Source organism: Bactrocera latifrons, unplaced genomic scaffold (genome assembly GCF_001853355.1).
Source record: "Bactrocera latifrons isolate USDA-ARS-PBARC rearing strain unplaced genomic scaffold, ASM185335v1 scaffold_112, whole genome shotgun sequence".
Taxonomy (NCBI): domain Eukaryota; kingdom Metazoa; phylum Arthropoda; class Insecta; order Diptera; family Tephritidae; genus Bactrocera; species Bactrocera latifrons.
Window position 1 is genome coordinate 573346 of NW_017534542.1, and position 20322 is coordinate 593667.

The window sequence follows — 20322 nt, forward strand, 5'->3', positions numbered from 1 at the left end:
TTCATATAAAAAATTAAATATTTTAATAGAATTTTTTATTGTTACACATATACAATATAAACAAAGAAATACGGATTTTTTAAGCAAAACTCTTTTAAACTTAGCCATTGTAAAGCCATTTTCGGTGGTTACTCGGAAAAAAGAATGGATTGTTTGAATTATGAAAAAAATTTAAGTATTAAACATTTTTGTTATATACATATATTTGCTCTTCATTACATTAAAACATAGCAACAAATGGTCTCCAAACTCACTATTGTATCAAAAACTCTTCCAAATAAAACAAATAAACACTAAATACATATTTTTCCACATTTACCTCTCATCATCTTGAGAGCACGTGTAAATTTGAGTTTGATGACCAAGTCGGCAATTTAAATAAATATTTATTTCTATTATTACTATCCATACTCTATATATACACATAAGAATATTTATTTGCAAAGAAATTAACATACTATTTCCTCTCACTCGTAATAAATTCCGATATACGCAAATATTTCTCCATTCAACGAAGCTTTAATGAACAGTGTAGAGCTAGTACCTACGTGCAAAATTAAATAATAATTAATTTTCAATACAACTGAATAAATATTTATATTGATTAATGGATAAGCTTCTGTGAATAATTATTTCAAATAATCGATAAATTGGGTGTAAGTAGATGCTTAATGCTACGAAATTATTTTTTGCGCTTAAATTTTGGGAAGTTTAGTTTTGTACGCCTGTTATGGATGTTTTTTTACATGGCGGGTCCCAAACTCAACGCCCAACCCTAGGGAGGGATGTTTTGCCTTCGCACTGATGTTTTTTTTGGCTACACAGAGGTTTGGTTTAAGACCGGAAGTCATGAGCTGCTTGAGCCATTTAAAGAAGAATCGTTTCTGGCCGCAACCAAGTGACTGGCACTCAGAGGCCTTTCCTCACTTGCGTGAATTTCTACACACAGTTCCATCCTCATCTAATAGCACTAGCTTGTGTTTGGTAAATTGGCGACTGTGATGTTAGAGGCTGTTTCTTTCTGATTTTGGGTTGCTAAGACTGAAAATGATTGTAAAACTTTCCTAACATGTAGGATTTTTTGTGTTGTAGTCAAATGGTACAGAGGTCACACTTAATAAAATAATAAATAATAGACATTACTGTACGTGTAGAATAATTGTTGAACTCAAATTCGTAATCAGGAAAACTTACATACCCCATAGACCACTTAACACCACAGTCGCTATTTTTTTTTTGTTTCAATTTGTATATTTAAATAGCTCAATTCTTCGTTCTCAATTAGAAATCATTATTATTATCAATTATTGGAAGAAAAACCACTCTAATTTCATACATTACACCAGAAAATCGTTAATTGAACTTGTGGAACGGCTTTAAGAATTATGCCTTATGGGATTTGTTAAAAGTTTTTTAATAATTAACTTGTATGTTTATTGATTTTTTATACATATTTATAAACTTTTTACGATCCTAAAAATTTTATTTTTCATAAAATTACACAAAAATTGTTTATTTTTCTTAAAATTCCAAAAAAAAAAATTCAGCTCTTGTCTTTTGTTTCAAAAAAAATTTTTTTTTTCATTATTTACTAAATTTTCCACTTACCAATTTGTTTATTATTAATACGAGTATATTGACAAGATATAAATTAGATTTTTGTTTGTAAACAATGCTTGAAATATATTAGTATGTACTTATACAATAAGTATATTAATATGGTATGGAACTGGTTTTGCTTAGCGTGTGGGCAAGTTCCACTCATGCCAGCTTACGTCAGTTTTTGTTTGTCGATATTTGACTTTTATTGAACAGCTGATTAAACACGTGAAAACTATGAAACAATTTCGTAAAATGTTGAATTCAAACACGCAAGATATTGCATGACATGTGTGAATAACTGAAATATGTAATCAATTTGGTGTCAAGTTTGAGAGCTCTCCATAAATAACTGTAATATAAGTATGCTGCCTTTCAGTTAAATCTATAATCAATGATGTGAAACGGCAAAAAGTACGACAATCAGAAAGCAACGATTGAATTAATAGCATGCAATTTCTTGCTCTGAAAAATACATATGTATATTGAAGAGAATAAACGAACAAAATGTTAGAGTAAATCTCAAGATAATGGAAAAAATCGTAATGTTAGAATATACATATTTGACATTGCTAAATATTTTCATTTCACAAATAGTTCAGCCTGTCATTCCTCAAATCCATAAACCTTTCGGTTGTATTTTCATCAAGAAAACGCTACTTTTCCGATTTCCATTTCCATATTGTAAATTGCCTTAAAAGTCTAAGAAATATTAGCTTCTGAAAATAAAAAAAAAAAAATTTTTATCGATCTCTCGTACAACAGATATTCCCGTAGCCAGAATAAGGAAACAGTTCTCTATTGAATTCTGGCTCTATATAGGAAAATATAATATATTTATCCTATAATGGCTCTATATTAAACAACGCTGAAGGACTTTAAATAATTACATTCTTGAGATATCCTCTATCACTCTTCACCCAAGTGGTCGTTTTTGACACTTCCTGTTGACAGTGATTTTCAAGACAGTGAAGGAACGCTAATTCATTGTATGTGGTAACTATATGGTATATGGTATACCGTGTGCTGCTTAACAATATGCCAACTATCTCAGAACCAACCACCCTATGTAGCGGTTTAAATTACAAATCTCGTTGACAAAAACCAGAAAAATATCCCTTTAAAGTTTCATAAAGGGTCTACCAAAGGTTCGGCCAAATGGCAACCACCATTTACGCCAATTTCCGATAAACTGGTGTAGCATTTTGGCTGTAATTTTGGGTATAGTGCGCTGAATGTTGTCGCCGAGCTCCGAGTATTTCTGGTTGATTCGCGTAAAAGTTTGACTTAACATACTTTGAGAGAAAATAATCTAGAAGTTTTAAATCTCATGTTCTTAGCGGTTATTTGGCTGGGTCATTTCTCGAAATAAACGAGACGTACAGCAGAGGCGGCGCACTGTCTTGTAGGAAAGATATATTTTCTGAAGCGATTCCTTTAAATTCCTTGAAGAATAAGTCCATTAACATTGGGTAGTAGCGCTGGCTATTGATGGTAACGACATTTCCTGCCTTGCATTTGAAATAATTAAATAAGGTTCGATGCTGCCGCCATACGAGTACCACAGTCTGCACCAAAGATCAACTTTTGGGAATGCAATTGCGTTTCCTGAACCACACGAGGTTATGACTCACCACAACATCAACAATTTTGTTTGTTGACGAAGCCCTTCGTTTTTTTTTCGAGAACGTGAATTATCTTCGGCAATGTCCAAACGCTAAACCAAACTTATATATATATATTTTTTTTATTTAGTTATATCTGTGTAACTTTTATTTTAATGTATTTGATTAGTAGTTTGAATGGAAAGGTTGATAATTTATGATGTTATTGGTATAATAGCATTGCATACAGCGATATTAATCGTATTTTACGATTTTAGTTGAACGCAGCAGGTGACTTATATTGTCATATGTTGTCAGTTTTATATCTATATGACAGTTAGATTTACAAACTACAACGTACGACAAATTCGTTACTTTCGAACGAGGGTCAATTAGGGAGTGTACTTGTAGAACCTAAATTGGCGCTAACTAATACAATATATGTGGTTTATGCGATTTGCTTGTTCGATTCACCACTCTCAAAAATTTTGCCGAAATGATTAGAACTATTCAAAATACTTTTTTTATTTATAATTGACTACAACTATTCAAATTATCTGTTTTTATTTATTTAAAGTTTAGTTAAAATTTTTAATATTTTATCTTCTTTTTAACATAAAATGAAAGAACGGAAAAATCATCAGTTTTTGGTTCGAGAATACAAAATATAAAGTTTTTGTTTGAGAATTAAAGTAAATATTAAATTATTATACATTTTTATAAGACTTAAAAAAAAAATTTGACTATGCTGACAAGTGTGTATGACACAATTGATTTCAAAAATATATAGAAAAAGTGGGATTTAATTTTAAATAAAGTCGAATAGGTTGACTAGTGTAATTGAATTTTTGCATTCATTTTGCAATCACAAATTTTAAAACTTATTGAAACTAAAAAAGAAAAATGTTTATCTAATAAGTTCAATGTTGATAAATATTATAAAAAAGCAATGCATTATGTTGACTAGTGTGCCTCAATCGCCCAGTTATTACGTTAATAATTAATTTAAAAATAGTAGTGGAGAAATGAAGTTCAACTTTAGTAAAAATAAAATTAGTCAAAATGAAATTTAATATGTTGATTGATATAATTAAATTTGATGACTAATTTTACAATAATTAATTTTCAAAATGATTAAAACCAAGAAACAAAAAATTGTTAAAAGGTGAATTACTTTTATTCAATTAAAGAAAATAATAACTATGTTTATCAGTGTACCTCAAATGTTTATTAATTTTTTAAAACTTATATTGAATCGAATATGTTGACTAGTGTAATTGAGTGTGTTTGTAAATTTTACAATAATTAATTTAGAAGATTGTTACAGAAACACATTTCTTAAAAGAATTACATAGATAAAAACAGGTTGACTAGTGTAATTTCATTTGGAAAATAAAATTTATGTGCAGCATAATTATTTTAAAAGCTCGTTAAGAAAACTCAGTTCTTATTAGAATTAGATAAACAACATGTAATATGTTAACTAGTGTAATTTCATTAAGAAAATAAAATTCCAAGGATTAATTTAAAATATAATATAAAAGAGTATTAAAAATATGCGTGCTTGTTAAAATGAAACAAAGAAAAAACGACAATTTTTTGACTAGTGTAATTTCATTAAAGAAAATAAAATTATAGAAACTAATTTAAAATATAGTTAGGAAAAGTTGGACTTACAAAAAATTAATATATCCATTCTTGTTAAAATTAAACAAAAAAAAAACGAAAATTTGTTGACTAGTGTAATTTCATTAAAGAAAATAAAATTATAGAAACTAATTTAAAATATAGTTAGGAAAAGTTCAGTTTATTAAAAATAATTAGAATATGTTGACTAGTGTAATTTCGCTAAGTAAAAAAAAATTTCTAGAAATTAATTTCAAAAGGAGTTAAAAAAGTTCAATTTACCAAAAATAAGAAAAAATTTCGATTTTATCCAGTATCAGTATTATTCATTAGCATAAAAACATTGAGTTTCATAAGATGTCTCACATATTGACCAATATACATATGTATGTATATAAGGGATAAAGTCAAGGAGATCGAAAATCCTTATAACAATTAGTTATATAAGGGCTAAGTAAAGTTTTCATACGGTTTATATATTGTCATAAAAACATTTTCAATAATAATAATTTCAATACTAATTTCACAGATAGACCGATATTTTCGGTCAAATTCAGTCGAAGATAATAATCTGTTAACTAGTGTAATTAAATCTATACAAAATTATATATTTAAACCTTTTATAGGCAAGCAATTGTACCACTTCAGCTTATTATCATAAAAGCAATAATGTAGCCCACCAGCACATCGATTCTTCAAACATTTTAAGAGTGTCACAAATAATGCGAATTTTATGAATTTACAATTCGTGTGCGAGTTCAAGTTTGTTTGCGATTTTATTGTTATTGCTGGCTTGCTATTTCTTCTATGCTTCTTTTTTTACTATTTTATACGGCGCCTTCGCCAACTTGTATCTGTGTCTTTCCAATGTCAAGGTTGGCATTTGTTGACCAAAGCGGGGAAATTCCATATTAATATGTAACTGGCAAAAAGGCAAACATTTGTTTCGGTGCCAGAGAGCGAAGCTCTTGAAAGTTAGTGTATAGAAAATATGCATCATTCAACGTAATAATATTAATATTAAACCAATTAGTCGCTCCCTTACTTTTTCTGCACAGTTTTACGCAATTTTTTTATGTGAGTTGAATTATATACATATGTATGTAAGTAAATAATTATAAAAATAAAAAAAATCGTTTTAATGCATTTAGCATAAATACATAGCAAATATATACATTAATGCGCAATTAAGTTCAGTCATATTTATCCACAAACAATTAATTTGCAATTACAGTGATTAAATAAAATAATTTGAAAAGAAAAATACACGGAAAAAGCAGCAACAAATCATAATAATTAAAATACAGCAAAATGAGTAAGTAATTGTGCAATTAACTGATTAACTGTTGAACAAATTGTCAACCCTGATATTGTGTGGCTTGTAAAGGGTTTTACTCCAAATTAATTTTTATATCCGCAATTATTATATTAAAATATATTTCTATGAATATATTAAGTGCTGGAAGCATATTAGCAATTATGTATATAAATTGGTAATTAACTTGTTCGGTGCTTAGAAAGTTATTAATTAACTTATCAGGTTTTACGAAGGTTAAAAAGATTATCGCATTAGAATTATAAAAATCGAAACGTCCACAGATCATATTTGTAGTTAAACCACATTGAAAAAAATTTTTAACATAAAAATATTTATGTGTAAGATACTTAATATAAAAAATATGTCACATCTGATCAAATTTTATCCGGAATGACAAAGAAAAAAAAGATAACAAAATAAATGCTCAAGTTTCAATATTTATTGGATAGTCGAAAAAGTCTTTTCGTATTTCTAAACAAACTTCAACTTAATTATTTTTATACTTATAATGAACATTAATGAATCAAATATATACTATTTTTCTGCTAGCGACATTGTTCCAACGTCTTAATTTAAAAAGAACTAACTTTTCTGCTTTCTCGGCGAAAACTGCGACAAGTAATTTTCAAGCCAACTTTACTCCATTAAGGGCGTTCTGCATTGACCGAAACAAATGGTAGTCCATAGTAGGTAAGGGCTATATGCTAAGCTCTCTCAGTTTTTGCCGAGTCATCAAAGATGTGTGTGGTCTAGCGTTGTCTTAATGGAAGACGAAGCACTTTCTGTTGATCAGTTCTGGCCGTTTTTTTTCGATTGCTTGATTCAATCTCATCAGTTGTTGACAGTAAAATGTAAAGTCAATCGTTCGACCAGGCTGGAGCAGCTCATAGATGACTACTTTCCAATCCCACCAAACCCTCAGCATAACCTTTCGTGGCGTCAATCCTGCCTTGCGACCATTTGTTGAGCTTCACCACGCTTGGACCATAATCTTTTTCGCACATTATTGTCGTCTTTGTTCCACTTTCCTCTCCTGTTACCATTCGCTTCAGAAACGGTTCGATTTCATTTCGTTTCAGCAAAGATCCATTAAATTTTTCACAGACAATACATGTGGTAACCAAACATCGAGCTTCATTTTGTAGACAGCCTTTTTTAAATGATTCAAAACCGTTTGTTGATGAATTTTAAGTTCCCTAGCGATTTTATGACTGCTTTTGCGACGGTCCTGGTCAACCTTTCCCATAATTTCATCGACTTTTTCAACAATAGATCGACCAGAGCGAGGTGCATCTTTTACAACGAAATTTCCAGAACGGATGTGATTGGTAGCACAGGAAATATACGACTGCAACGACATCCATTGAAAAAAAAAACGAAAAGACTTTTTCGACTATCCAGTATTATTGCCTTCGAAATATGTATGTCGATTACTGCGGCGGTTATTCAATTTCTCGGCTGGGATGACTTCAGCAAATTTTGTCTTCTGCGGCTCTTTTTCCGACGTCATATTCATAAATCCACGTCTCCGCTACAGTAATGATGCGTTTCATGAATGTAGGGCCTCATGCAACTTTTTACTCGACCTCGTTTAGCAAAGGACTCAAGTATTTTGGTATGAGTCTAGCATTGACACGCTTCACACTCAAAAAAATTCAAAAAAATTGTGTTGAGTCGATCCATAGATCAAAAAGATCCTCTCCTATTTCGCTTATGCCTATACGACGATTTTCAAACACTGTTTCTTTAACTATTTTGATCCACAGAAGTTGAGATTCTCCAACTGCTTCTTTAACTTTGTCGATCTGTTTCCACTTTTAATCGTCATTACCAGAAATTGAAGGAACACACGCAGTCGAAAGACTTTTAGATGATTTTGCGATCTTCACCATGTCCAACGATTTTGCAGCCGTAATTTCATTCCATGAACTAGCAATTTTAAGCAAACTCGTGCATAAAACTCGAATCGTTTAGTTGATTGTTGAAAACACAGAATCGAAAATTTATTTTGAATTCTTATAAATTTTTTCCATTCCATTTTTTTCTTTTAGGCACCAGAAAGTTAAATTATGCACATTTTTAAGCTTGTGGCTAGAACTTAATTTAAATTTTATAATTAAACTTTTCAAAGATAATGTTTCTAGGTTAAACCGTTTGTGTTACCTGAAAAGTGTCAACGGACTTCGAATTTTAATAAATATTTTCCTGAGCCGTAAGTTAATTAACCAAAGTTTAGGTTAATCTGGTAAGTCAATGAGCCACGCAAGGGACCAGTTTTAGTTTTTAGCGACGCCAGAAGAAGTTAAGGTACTAGGTTCATGAAGAGTAGACTTAATATAGGATGCCTGCACATGACGCGAATTTTAACAGGCTCTGTGGCCTCACTATGGATACCTCCTCCAGTGTATCATACCGTGGTGTGCCCAGTTGCTTACAGTGTAGTCGTGCCAATGCAAGACAAGTCTAAAAAAAAGATGTTCCATTGTTTCCCTGATGCTCTTGCTCTATTCATTTCCCGCAGCCTTCTTGATCTGTTAGCCCCATTCAATAAAACCCTAAACCAATAAAATTTCACGCACTCAAATGAAGACTTTGGTATGCTTAGCTATAAGCCTCCACTCCAGCCACCACTTGAAGCAACACTGAAAGCATCCAGTGAGAATTCTATAAAGTTACCACTTTCTGCCTTTGTTCCACGGTTAAACGCTGTGCAGACATCTCTAATAGTTTAGTTGAAATTTTATTTAGGAACGTCATTGAAATAATATTAAATTTATTAATACATCAAATGAATGACTACAACCAGACTACTTCAAACCACAGTTCGCAAATTAAACCAATTAGTCACCACATTTTCAAATCAAACTGTTGAAGTTGCTCTCAATCAAACTCAGTACCGACAGCGTTTTTAATTTATTTACTTTTATTACAAACTCACTCCATAAATTACATGTGAGACATTATTGCACTACACTCGCCATCTTCTTTTTACATTGTCAGACCGAAGCAACTCATATTAGCTCAGTCATCTAACATGTGTATATGAAAGCCCTCAAATGACCTTAATTTCTATGTACTCACTTTAATAGTTTGTTGGCTTTGCACAAACATATTAAGTATACTCTTTCTTAAGTTTAATTAGCTGCGCAAAGTTCAAATTTTTTTTTTTTTTCAACTGACTCTGTGTCATGTTCAAGTTAACGAGATTGGTGAAGTAAGATGGAAACCAGTTTGACCCAGCGCTAATGTCAAAAGAGCTAACATTAACTGATGACATAACATGATTTTTGCTGAGAGAGGCATGAATAGTTCAACTAAAAAACGACTGTACTCCAATTTAGTGACAATTTTAAAACTTTAGCTGAGTCCTAAATAATAAACTGATAAGATTGGCTTATAGATATTTCAAGATATTAACAATATCATTTTCCTAATAAAGGCGCTGAAACCGTAATTATTTTACGGGTTTGAACCACCTTTTCCAAAAGTTTCTAGATTAAATGCGAGGAAGATTCTACGACAAATTTATTCGAGTTTACGATTGCAACAGCGAATATCGCATAAGATACTATGCCAAACTCTTGAGAGCTTTGGATGACAAAAGCAAAGCTGACCGACTTAAAAAATCTTTTTTTCCTTTGGCTAGAATATTAGTTTTGAATATAGCAGGTTTCACTTGACTTTCAACTTCGATACGGTGACATTAATTAGACAAAAATCGAAATTTGTAAAAATCTTAGAAGAGTTTCCATGAAGTCTAAATATTGCAACTATATATAAATAAGCTGAGACTTGTCTAATTTTTGCATAATTATGCTCTATCAAATTCATGTCCTGTATGCCTTTTCACAAACTTAATAATATTTTTATTTGCCTAATTCCCATCATGTGACCCGTTTCCTGTATCTCTTGTGAGTGTTAGTCCTTTGTTAATCTCAAAATTCCCAGATATCACTGGAGCCTTATGCATCGACGAAACGTTTTGAGCGTATCACAAATTTGTTAAGGCGGTGGACATCAATCTTAGCCACTTTGCTACGTTATATTCGCGAAAATGTGTCCACCGAGATGTTTTAAGCTTAGTCGGACAAAAACTGAACAGTTTAGAAATATCTAAATGATGTTACCTTCTCCATACAATATTTTCAAATTGTAATCGGCAAAATTTGGACAATGGCTAGTCACAACATTCAGAATTGTGGTGAGATGAACTATGCTAAGAGCAATTAGTCAGAGCAGGACTAGGCTTATAGATCGAAACCTCGTTCTCATCCTAATGAAATTAGAGAAAGAGCTAACAAATTCATCGAGTTTGCAATATCCGGCGATTTCGCTGGGAACACACATCCAAACAAATCGGTTAGCTTGATACTATTGATAAAAACGTACAACACTTTTTGACTAGTCTTACCTTCTTTAAAATGACATTGGTAACAGAACCTAAAATATTCAGACGGCTCAGGTATAAAGGCTCGTAAAGGCTAATGAAGGTCCGTTAAAAATGGATCATTTGCAAAAAACCATTTGTAGTTTTAGAGCTAAGTACTAAGAGACAAATCATCACAAAGGAGTGCGGTGAACATGGTTTACTTTAAAATTCTATATCTTAATCAAATCATATTACGATAACTTCGATTTTGGTAGATAAGCTTCACAAACTACTCGCTGTAGAGATCTAATACAGAAATACGGGTACTGCGGAGAACTTAAATTGAATATTGAATATGGTTCTAGCAAAAAACTACCAATACTTTTTTCAACACTAGTTCGAATTTATTGTTAATTTCTTATTCTATTTTCCAGGGATCCCAACAATGCTTTCCGAGGTAACCGAACTGCCCGCCGTGCAATTGGGCGAGTACACGCTGCAATTTGAATTGGGCGAACCTACAGAACGTGCCAAGGAAGTGGCCCTAAGGGAGTTACGCGAAACGCCAGAAAATAAAGAAGCGGCGACTAAAGAACTTAGGCAGTTACTAGAAGGTAAGCATTTTTAAGCACTCACAACGTTATAACTTTGTAGTGTACCCATAATTTTTCAAAATTGCTTCGCATGTTAGGGGCAAGCTCTCCACTAACTTCTAGCACCTACTTTGTGTGTATCATGCCTACTCGATCCGAATTCAATTAAAGCTCTTCAGCATTTTTGTGAATTTTTTCTTAGCAATTTGCATCTTAACATTGCTTTACACATTTTCAATGGAGTTTACATCGGGAATTCGCGCTGGCAAGCTCAGAACGTCAATAGTTTCTGTAGTTCGCCAATGTTTACATGTTTAGCTGTTCTTTTGGATAGCAACATTTTTTTTTAAGACTCATTCGTCCAAATAACTAGGCATCATTGAGACGCCGACTTACGCTAAGCTAAGATACGTTAAGCCCAAATTGCTCATTTATTTCAGCCATTATCTCTAGGAAAGTTTCAAAAGGTTCAGTCCTGCTTTTTCTAATGATGGCATGTTTCGTTGTTTTAAGTGCTTCTTGTGTGCGTGTACTATGCTTATGGGTCCAAACCCTGGTCACTAGTCCAGAGCTGTATGAAAGCTCAACTGGTAGTAGTTTTGGTTACGACCTCTGACTGGAGACTTAATTCTGGTACCAAGGGGAGCAGGAGCTCTTGGAGTTCGCTTCAAAATTCTTACGTGGGCTGAACCTTCGGGGAGTATCGTGGTGATTGTGGTTAAAATCCTAATGCGGAAAGAACAGACACTTTATCAGTTGAATGTGGAGTTGCATTGCAACCGGGTGCCGGATCTAAAGTACAGCAAAGGTTTTAGTTGGGCCTTGAACCCTAGCGAGATGGTTAATGTGTTCATTCCACACTGCCATTTTCAAGGCGCTGATCAACGCATTTATTTGATCCGCTGTGCTTTTGAGCGTCGTGGGGTAAGGCTGTTGTCAGCAGATACTCACATTAAATACATCGGACGTTGTCAACAGTGACGTGCGAGCCGAGTCGCGAGTGCGACGACAGTTTGTTTGATGACAGGAGATATTTCGTCTTTCCTTCGTTCACTATCAGATCCATTTGTACCACTCGCTTTGTTCAACTTGGAGAAAGCAGAACTAACGGCGCGGTTGGTGCGGCCAATGATACCAATATCATCGTCGTACGCCAGCAGTTGTACAATTTTATAGAAGATTTTACCTTCTCTATTCAGATCTACAACTCGTATTATTTTCTATAGCAAAAGATTAATGAAATCCTTACCTTGTCTGGTATTGAACGGCTTGGAGAGGTCCTTCCCGATCCTGACGGAGCTTTTGGTATTACTCAACGTTAGTTTACACAGCCGTATGCATTTTGCGTGATGTCAAAAGCAGCTTTGAAATCATAAAATTACGTCAATAATTATTTTAATTGCCGCACGAGCTGCTAACAACTTCTAGAAAAGCAATTAGAAAGCTTAAACACCATAAACACTTCCACTTGACTATTAAAATATAAATAAATACTATAAATAAATATTTGCACATTTGAACTATGAACTTCTCTATATATACATATGTATGTATGTGTAAATAATTTCCATAATTGTCACTAAATAGCTGAGAATTTAACTTTTTTGTTTCTAAACTTCCTACTTTGGACATAACTTAAATGGTATTTGCCAATATTGTCATAGCAATTACAGTAAAGTGACGCGTTTTGAGTTGTAATAATTTACAGTTGACATGCGAACGGCCATTTAACATCCTACAATATTAGAACTTTCAAAAATTCCCAGACAAACTAAACATTATTTTCTCATACACTGTCTTACTAAATGCAATAAGGTTTTCAATTAAGCATGTATTTAACAAGCACTATTTATTTAAATAGGGAAAAGTACACCTGAAGCAATAGACATACAAGTACATTATTACCCGCTTAATTGCACTTAAAATTTAACTAAGCAAATCGAGCATTGTAATAGGTCTGGCGAAGATAGATCCATTATTTTAGCAATAAAAAATTTGTATTACAAAAATGGTTTACTAAAGACGGGAACAGGTAGTAATTATTGCTGCCACATCCGGTATGAAAGTTGTTAAGAAGTTGCATAAGAACCTCTCACTCAAGCTTTTGAAGTTTCTGGCGAATCCCTATCGAAATGTTTGTCCTGGCGTTGTGTTGAAGGAATACAATTCCTCTTTTATTCGACAAAGCTGGTCGCATTCTGGTGTTTATTTCAGATGGTTTCATTGTTCACAGTAGTGGTTTCGGTTTTTGACAGTTTGGACGCAGAGGAGCACCTCATATAGTTGATTCCGTTTACCGTTCCCAGCAAACATATAGATAAACACTTCTGGAATTCAATACTGATTTAGTCACCTCTGGTGCCTCAATTCAGTAATAAAAAATCAGTCCGTGACGAAACCAAAGTTGCCCGAGATTGGCTGTTACAGTATCAGGATGTACTCACATCTTTAGTCGCCTCGCTTGTGTTTTCGCCTTTATCGAAGAAAAAAGATATGTTTTTTATAATAAAATTTCGTGTGAGGAATGTGTAAAAAGTCTTTAGGTGATTCGGTTTATTAAAAACACAAGCCTACGAGTGGTACAAAGCTTTCAAAGACGGTCGAGAGATCGTTGCAGACATACCTCGTTCTGGTCGACCTTCGACCTCTTCAATTGATAAAATTATTTAAGAAAAAGTGAGGGATATGGTGCTCGTCAGGCAAGTTTTAGAGAGAAGGCAAAACAGCTCGACATCTCTAGCCAGTCCGTTCGAATTTGTCCGTGGATGTGGGTGGATGTTTTGGGTAAGAAACGCGACTCTTCCCGATATAGCTACACTTTTTTCAAAAAGAGTACCGTAAACCGGTCTCTTTGGACATGCTTAATCGTGAGAATTCCGATCCCACATTCATTCAGAGCACTAAAACTGCCGATGAGACATGATCTTATGAGTTTGAAATGCAAACAAGTCAATAATCATCCGAATCTAGTTTGGTGCAACATGAATTTGTTCCGGAGGGACGGACGATCCAGAAGGCGTTTTATTTGGCCGTTTTGAGTTGTTTGTGTGAGAACATCCGTCGAAAACGTCCGGAATTGTGGAACAAAAATTCTTGGATGAATACACGATGAAAATGAACCATAGCATTGCGTCACGAATGTGACCGAATTTAAAGCCAAAAAGCCCAAAAAATACCATCGATCAACCACCGTATTCATCAGATTTACTTGCGTGTGATTTTTTCTTGTTCCCTAAACTGACATTTCCGCTCCGTGGAACCCGTTTTCAATCGATTGAAGAGATAGAACGAAATTCGCAGAAGGAGCTGAAGGCCAACCCAAAAAGTGCTTACGAAAAGTTGTTCGTGGATTGGGATTACTTTGAAGGCGACAAAATAAGTATTGACGAATAATTAAAATTTTATATTGTTTTTTATTTACAATTTCCGGGTACTTTTTGTACACAATGTTTATCAGTTTTACAAAAAAGCGGGAAATCCCTACATATAGTGTATTAATATAATACAAGTATATATACATATACGAAGTACAAATAGGTAATTTTTTTACGTTTTAGCACCAATTTATTAAAAACTCAAAAAACTTGAAAAAATCGTATGTCTCACTTCGTTTTCTCTGCTCAAAGCACAAAAATTATTTTGTTAAGAGAGTTGAAGGTCACGGTGATGAGTCGCTCAGTGAAGGGTTATGATTGTAATAAAAGCTGTCGCAATTATTTTTAGCGAAAAATTATCGCATGGGAAGCAGCACATGTAAACCGCGTACAAAAGCAAATATAATATCTACAAATGTATTTAAAAAGATTGCATAATAAAAAGCGATATGCACTATACCTGCACACCAATGTGTATATGTATATGCATGCAAGTCAGTGTCAACTCAGTGCTGAATCAGTATCAAAAAGTGTCATTACTATCATCACGGTCACAGCTAGAGGCATTTTTTTTACAAACATTCCCAGATTTTCACTCGTCATCATCATTATGGGGCGCTGTCATAAAGTTATATGGTTTTATTTCGTTTAGAATTTTTTTTATGTTTTTGTTTTTTTCATACACACTCTTTTATGCTTGTATGTAGGTATGTATGTGTTGTAGAGGAAGCACCTTAACACACATGCGTTCTCCAATGTTAAAATAAACGGAACCAAGTTACCGTTTTTTGTGCAAGATTTTAATTACCCAGTGGACAAAACGAATGCAGTGTTTTTTAGAAATAATAAATCACTACGTTTTACGCTCAAACTCATTTCTTTGCTTGTATGCTATGTACAATATGACTAATAGATCAGTTATGATTTTTGTTTTTAACTACTTCTCCTTTTATTTAATATAATTTGTTTGGTTATTAATTTTCTTATCTCCGTTTTGTCACTCGTTTTCAATGGCTAGTGTTCGGTAATTGATTTTATGTGTATAGCGCTCCAGGCAGTTGTTTATTGTTTACAAATAATAAACAATAAATTTGCTTAGGTTAGTGATCCAATGGAGAACTCAATGTTTATGTACCATAGTCTTAATGCAATGTGGAAGGTAAAATATGTCTAATGATAACTAAGTTTAAAACCCTTAGGAAGCGCTGAACTCAAATCAATTTTTCTATTAATATATAAAGTTATAAAGGGGAACCATTTCGAGGATCATTCTTTGGCATTTCTTTCTTGAAGATTATCTTATTCAAATGTTGGTCGCGGCTACGCCGCAGATGGTCCATTCGTTGAGTCCAATTTTCAACGACTCGTTCAAGCTGTTTTGCTACAAGATCTGCATCGAAGTGGGATTGTCTCCATATGTATACTTTAGACTTAACATATCCCCACAGGAAAAAGTTTTATGGTGTGATATCAAGCGATTTTAGTGGCCAATCCACCGGCCCAAAACGTGAAATCATCTGTTCACTGAAGTGTTCTCTCAATAAATCTATTGATCGATGCAAGGTGTGAGAAGTGGCGCCGTCTTGTTGAAACAAAATGTCGCCGAGATCATGAGCTTCAATTTCAGGATACAAATAGTCGATTATAATAGCACGATAACGGTCGCCATTGAAGGTTACGTTCTCACCATTTTTAAAAAAAATATGGAACCAAACCAAACCGTTGTTTTTTCTGGACGAAATGACAGTTCTTGAATCTCTTTAGGTTAATCTTCATCCCAAATGCGGTAATTTTGCTTGTTTATACATATATCCATTGAGCTATAAATGGGCACCTAGGTCGCTAGGATCGTCGGATTTTATCGCAACTTTTCAAGAGGCCAGAAAGCGAAGCGAGTTGTTTGGGAAGGTCGTGCGGTCTCAGTTCTTATAAAAGCTATATTTTGTACGCTTTTAATTTAAGATCTATATGCGTCAAGTCCTTTAATACGTAAGTTCGAGCCGAATCCACACTCCTCGGTCTTTGTGTACATTCTCAACTAGGGAAGCTAAATTTTCTTCACTGATAGCTGGACGTGTTATATTCAGTCCAATATTATCCAATAATAAATGTTCTGTCTCAAGATGATGGGTAATGGTGTTGCGAATAGTAGACTCAGTAGGCCTAGTGTGAGCTAACCTTACTATAAATCAAACCACTTGCTGATGAGTTTGCATCTTTGAGTATTTTACTACTGAATAGCTTGGTTTAATGGGAATTTTATCAACAATAGGCTAATTCTTGCGCTGTCGCAAATTGTGAGATCAAAGCTTGAACACCTGACACACATTCTTCCTCTTCTCTTTAATTGGCGTAGACACCGCTTATGCGGTTATAACCGCGTTTACAACAAAACGGCAGTCGTTCTTCCTTTCGCTGTTTGGCGCTAATTGGAGATTCCAAGTGTAGCCAAGTCCTTCGCCACCTAGTCTTTTCAATGAAGTGGAGATCTTCCTTCTTCTCTGCTTTCCCCGAGACAGGTACTGCGTCGATTACTTTCAGAGCTGGATTGGAAAACATGACCTAGCCAACGTAGCCGCTGTCTTTTAATTCGCTGAACTATGTCAATCGTATATCTCATTCAGCTCATCGTTCCATCGAATGCGGTATTTCCCGTTGCCAATCTGCAAAGGACCATACATCTTCCGCAGAACCTTTCTCTCTAAACTCATCTGCCATGCCTGTTGTCAATATAGCCGGGCGGGGATGATGCGTTACTTGTAGAATTTGATCTTTGTTCGTCGAGTGAAGGCTTTACCTGACGATTGCCTAATCAGTCCGAAATAGAACCTCTTGGTTTCGCGGAGGACCTTGTTGTTGGTGTGAATGCTAGTTCGAAGATAGACGATAGGATCTATTATTTCGCATTTGTGACTGTCAAAAATCACTTAGGGGCCAAGCCGCGAATGCGACGACTGCTTCTTTAATGACAAAAGATATTTCGTTCACTACCAGACCCCTATGCTTCGCTTCTTTGTCAAACTTGCAAAAGGAAAAACTAACAGCGCGGTTGTTATGACCAGTGACATCGATGTCATCGGCGTACGCCGTAAATTGTACACCCTTGTAGAAAATTGTAACTTTTCTGTTCAGGCCTGCACCTCGGATAATTTTGTCCAACAGTAGATTGAAGAAGTTGAAGAAGATTGACGATAGCAAATCGCCTTGCCTGAAACCTCGTTTTGTATCGAACGGCTCGGAGTGGTCCTTTCCGATCCTGACGGAGCTTTTGGTATTGCTCAACGTCAGCTTACACAGCCGTAGTAGTTTTGCTAGGATACCAAATTCAGAAATATATATCTTCATGGAATTTGGCATGGATTATTGTCCAAGGAAACGCAACAATCACAGAATAAATTTTTTATATCGGACAACTGTAGAGTATAGCCGCCATACAAAGTGAACGAACAAAATCGATATAAATATCTTCAGATAAATATATGTTTCTCATTAAAAAACCATAATTCGACCGCTAGATTGTTTGTATTTTTTATTTAAGAATTTATCAGAACTAAAGTTATCCTTTCTTCTTCTCTTGCAGCCCAGACAGACTTGCTCTACCCAAAAGACAATGACGAATGGTTAGTGCGATTCTTGCGGCCCTGCAAGTACTATCCGGAAAGTGCGCGTGATTTGGTAAGGAAAAAAACGAATCTTAATATAAAAGCACGTAATCGAGCACACTAATGATTAGTTATGCGAAACAGAAATATAATTCTAGTGTAATCAGCCAGCACAGCAACATACAACTTGACTAACTACTTGAATACCTGAATTGAATATTATTTTTAATTACATACACTTCCATGGTACCCGCTCATTATGTCATTATTTTCAGATCAAACGTTACTACGCCTTCAAGCAGAAGCACGCCAATGTCTATGACGGCCTTACGCCAAGCAAAGAGGCGAACATTTTCGAGCACAACATACTCACAGTCTTTCCGAATCGTGATCAATGCGGTCGGCGTATCTTGTTACTCGAGCTGGGCAGTAAGTACAACTACTTATTATTGTTATTGGCCACGGTTGGTAAAACTACATATATACATATTTCTTTTTCTAATGCCGCAGAACGTTGGAAGCACAAGCAAGTCACACTCGATGAGGTCTTCAAGGGCGCTGTCCTGTTCCTCGAGGCGGCCATGTTGGAGCCGGAGACACAAATATGTGGCGCCATTGTGATATTCGATATGGACGGCTTGAGCTTGCAACAGACCTGGCAATTTACACCGCCCTTCGCCAAGCGCATAGTCGATTGGCTGCAAGATTCGGTGCCGCTGCGTGTCAAGGCCATACATATTGTAAATCAGCCGAAGATTTTCAATGTTGTCTTTGCGCTCTTCAAGCCATTCTTGCGTGAGAAACTACGTTCGCGTATCTATTTTCATGGCAACGATCGCGATTCGCTGCACAAGCACATCTCGCCGAAATGCTTGCCAGCCACGTATGGTGGCGATTTAGAGTTGCAACGCGTCGATGGCAGTCAGTGGTATGAATTGCTGTTGTTATGCGATAAGGAGTATGTGGCGATAAACTCGTATGGTTATAAAAAGAAGTAAGCTGCTGTGCGAGTTTGGGGTTGATGGCGGAAGCGCAAATTTTGGGTAATGAAAGAGTGTGTATAACTTCTGCTATGTTGCCAATTTTCTGAAATTATTGTCGAACAAAAATCTTCTACAAAAGCACCGCGTGCATTCCAAAAACAACAAAATTTTACAAATAAATGTATACAAATTTCCAAGTTGCTTAAGTGATAATAATTATAAATTTGCAAATAGCTTTAAGTTAAATGTATTTAAGCTGTGGTTCAAACATACCTATTTTCAAAAAAGTATAAATACAAACTGTTAAACAGCACAAAAAGTCAGACAGCTGGAAATCTGAAAGAAAAAATTTACAAAAACATTTCCGTACTTAAATACATACATATATGCATATATAAAAAATTGATTAGTTTTAGCAAATTTCCTAAGAAATTTTTTTTGGTATTCGCTTTAAAAAATACTTTTATTTTGTATAAATTGTTTATTAATTTAGAAAAAACTTTGTTTTAGGGCTAACAGGTATAGTTATAGTATTTTTTTCTTTAGCTGCATTTGAAAAGTGGAAAAAAATAAAAACATAAAAAAAATACTTTTTTTACAGAAAACGAAATTTTTTTTACAAAAATTCTTACAATGATAGCTTCTAAACACTTTATTTGTATTCAACACAATGCATTCCAAAAATATTTGAATTTTTTCTCTTTAATGCAGTATAAACTAAAATAAAAATCTTGTAAATAGTTTAATAAAGAATTTAAGAAAATATTTAAATTGTTTTTTCTTTATCGAATATTTCAAAGAGGAGCATTACATATAGGTCTAATAGAATTTTAACAAAATGAAGCTCGATGTATTTGTATGAGTGTCTTTTAAGTTAACGCTGTAAAACCTTATGGACTGAATTTCCAACTGAATTCACGCCGATTTCGATGATGAAGTATACCGACTAATATTATTCTTTACATTTAAATGGGGAGTACTATTAGAAGTCAGAATAAATATTTCTAGATGTTACAACATCCGTAAAGAGCTGACTAAATCTGTCTATCCGGTGTTCAATGAAAAGCTAGAGAACTGTACTGAGTTGGTGGCTTAAAACTTATTTGCAACTAGACAAGTATTCATAAAATGGACGGACGTTGATATTTATCCCACAAAGAACTTACGCATCGTCAGTATTTCTCCAAAATTACTAATGCCGGTTTCACAAAAATAAAAAAATAAATAAACGTAAATAACAAGTCTTTGAACCGA

The 20322-nt window shown here is 34.1% G+C and overlaps 1 protein-coding gene across 4 annotated transcripts in view; it reads left to right on the plus strand.

Moving 5' to 3' along the window:
* LOC108974602 (alpha-tocopherol transfer protein-like) overlaps positions 1–19477 on the plus strand; it is a 36405-nt gene extending 16928 nt beyond the window's left edge. For 3 of the 4 annotated variants that reach the window (XM_018942557.1, XM_018942549.1, XM_018942531.1), the window contains 4 exons: positions 10951–11130; positions 18064–18158; positions 18361–18514; positions 18596–19477. In XM_018942557.1, coding sequence (XP_018798102.1) covers positions 10962–11130; positions 18064–18158; positions 18361–18514; positions 18596–19083 — 906 coding nt within the window. In that variant the 5' untranslated portion in view covers positions 10951–10961 and the 3' untranslated portion in view covers positions 19084–19477. Of the gene's footprint in view, positions 1–6104; positions 6145–10950; positions 11131–18063; positions 18159–18360; positions 18515–18595 lie in introns of those variants that run through there. The other variant, XM_018942539.1, reaches the window with a different exon arrangement.
* The last annotated feature ends 845 nt before the right edge of the window (positions 19478–20322 follow it).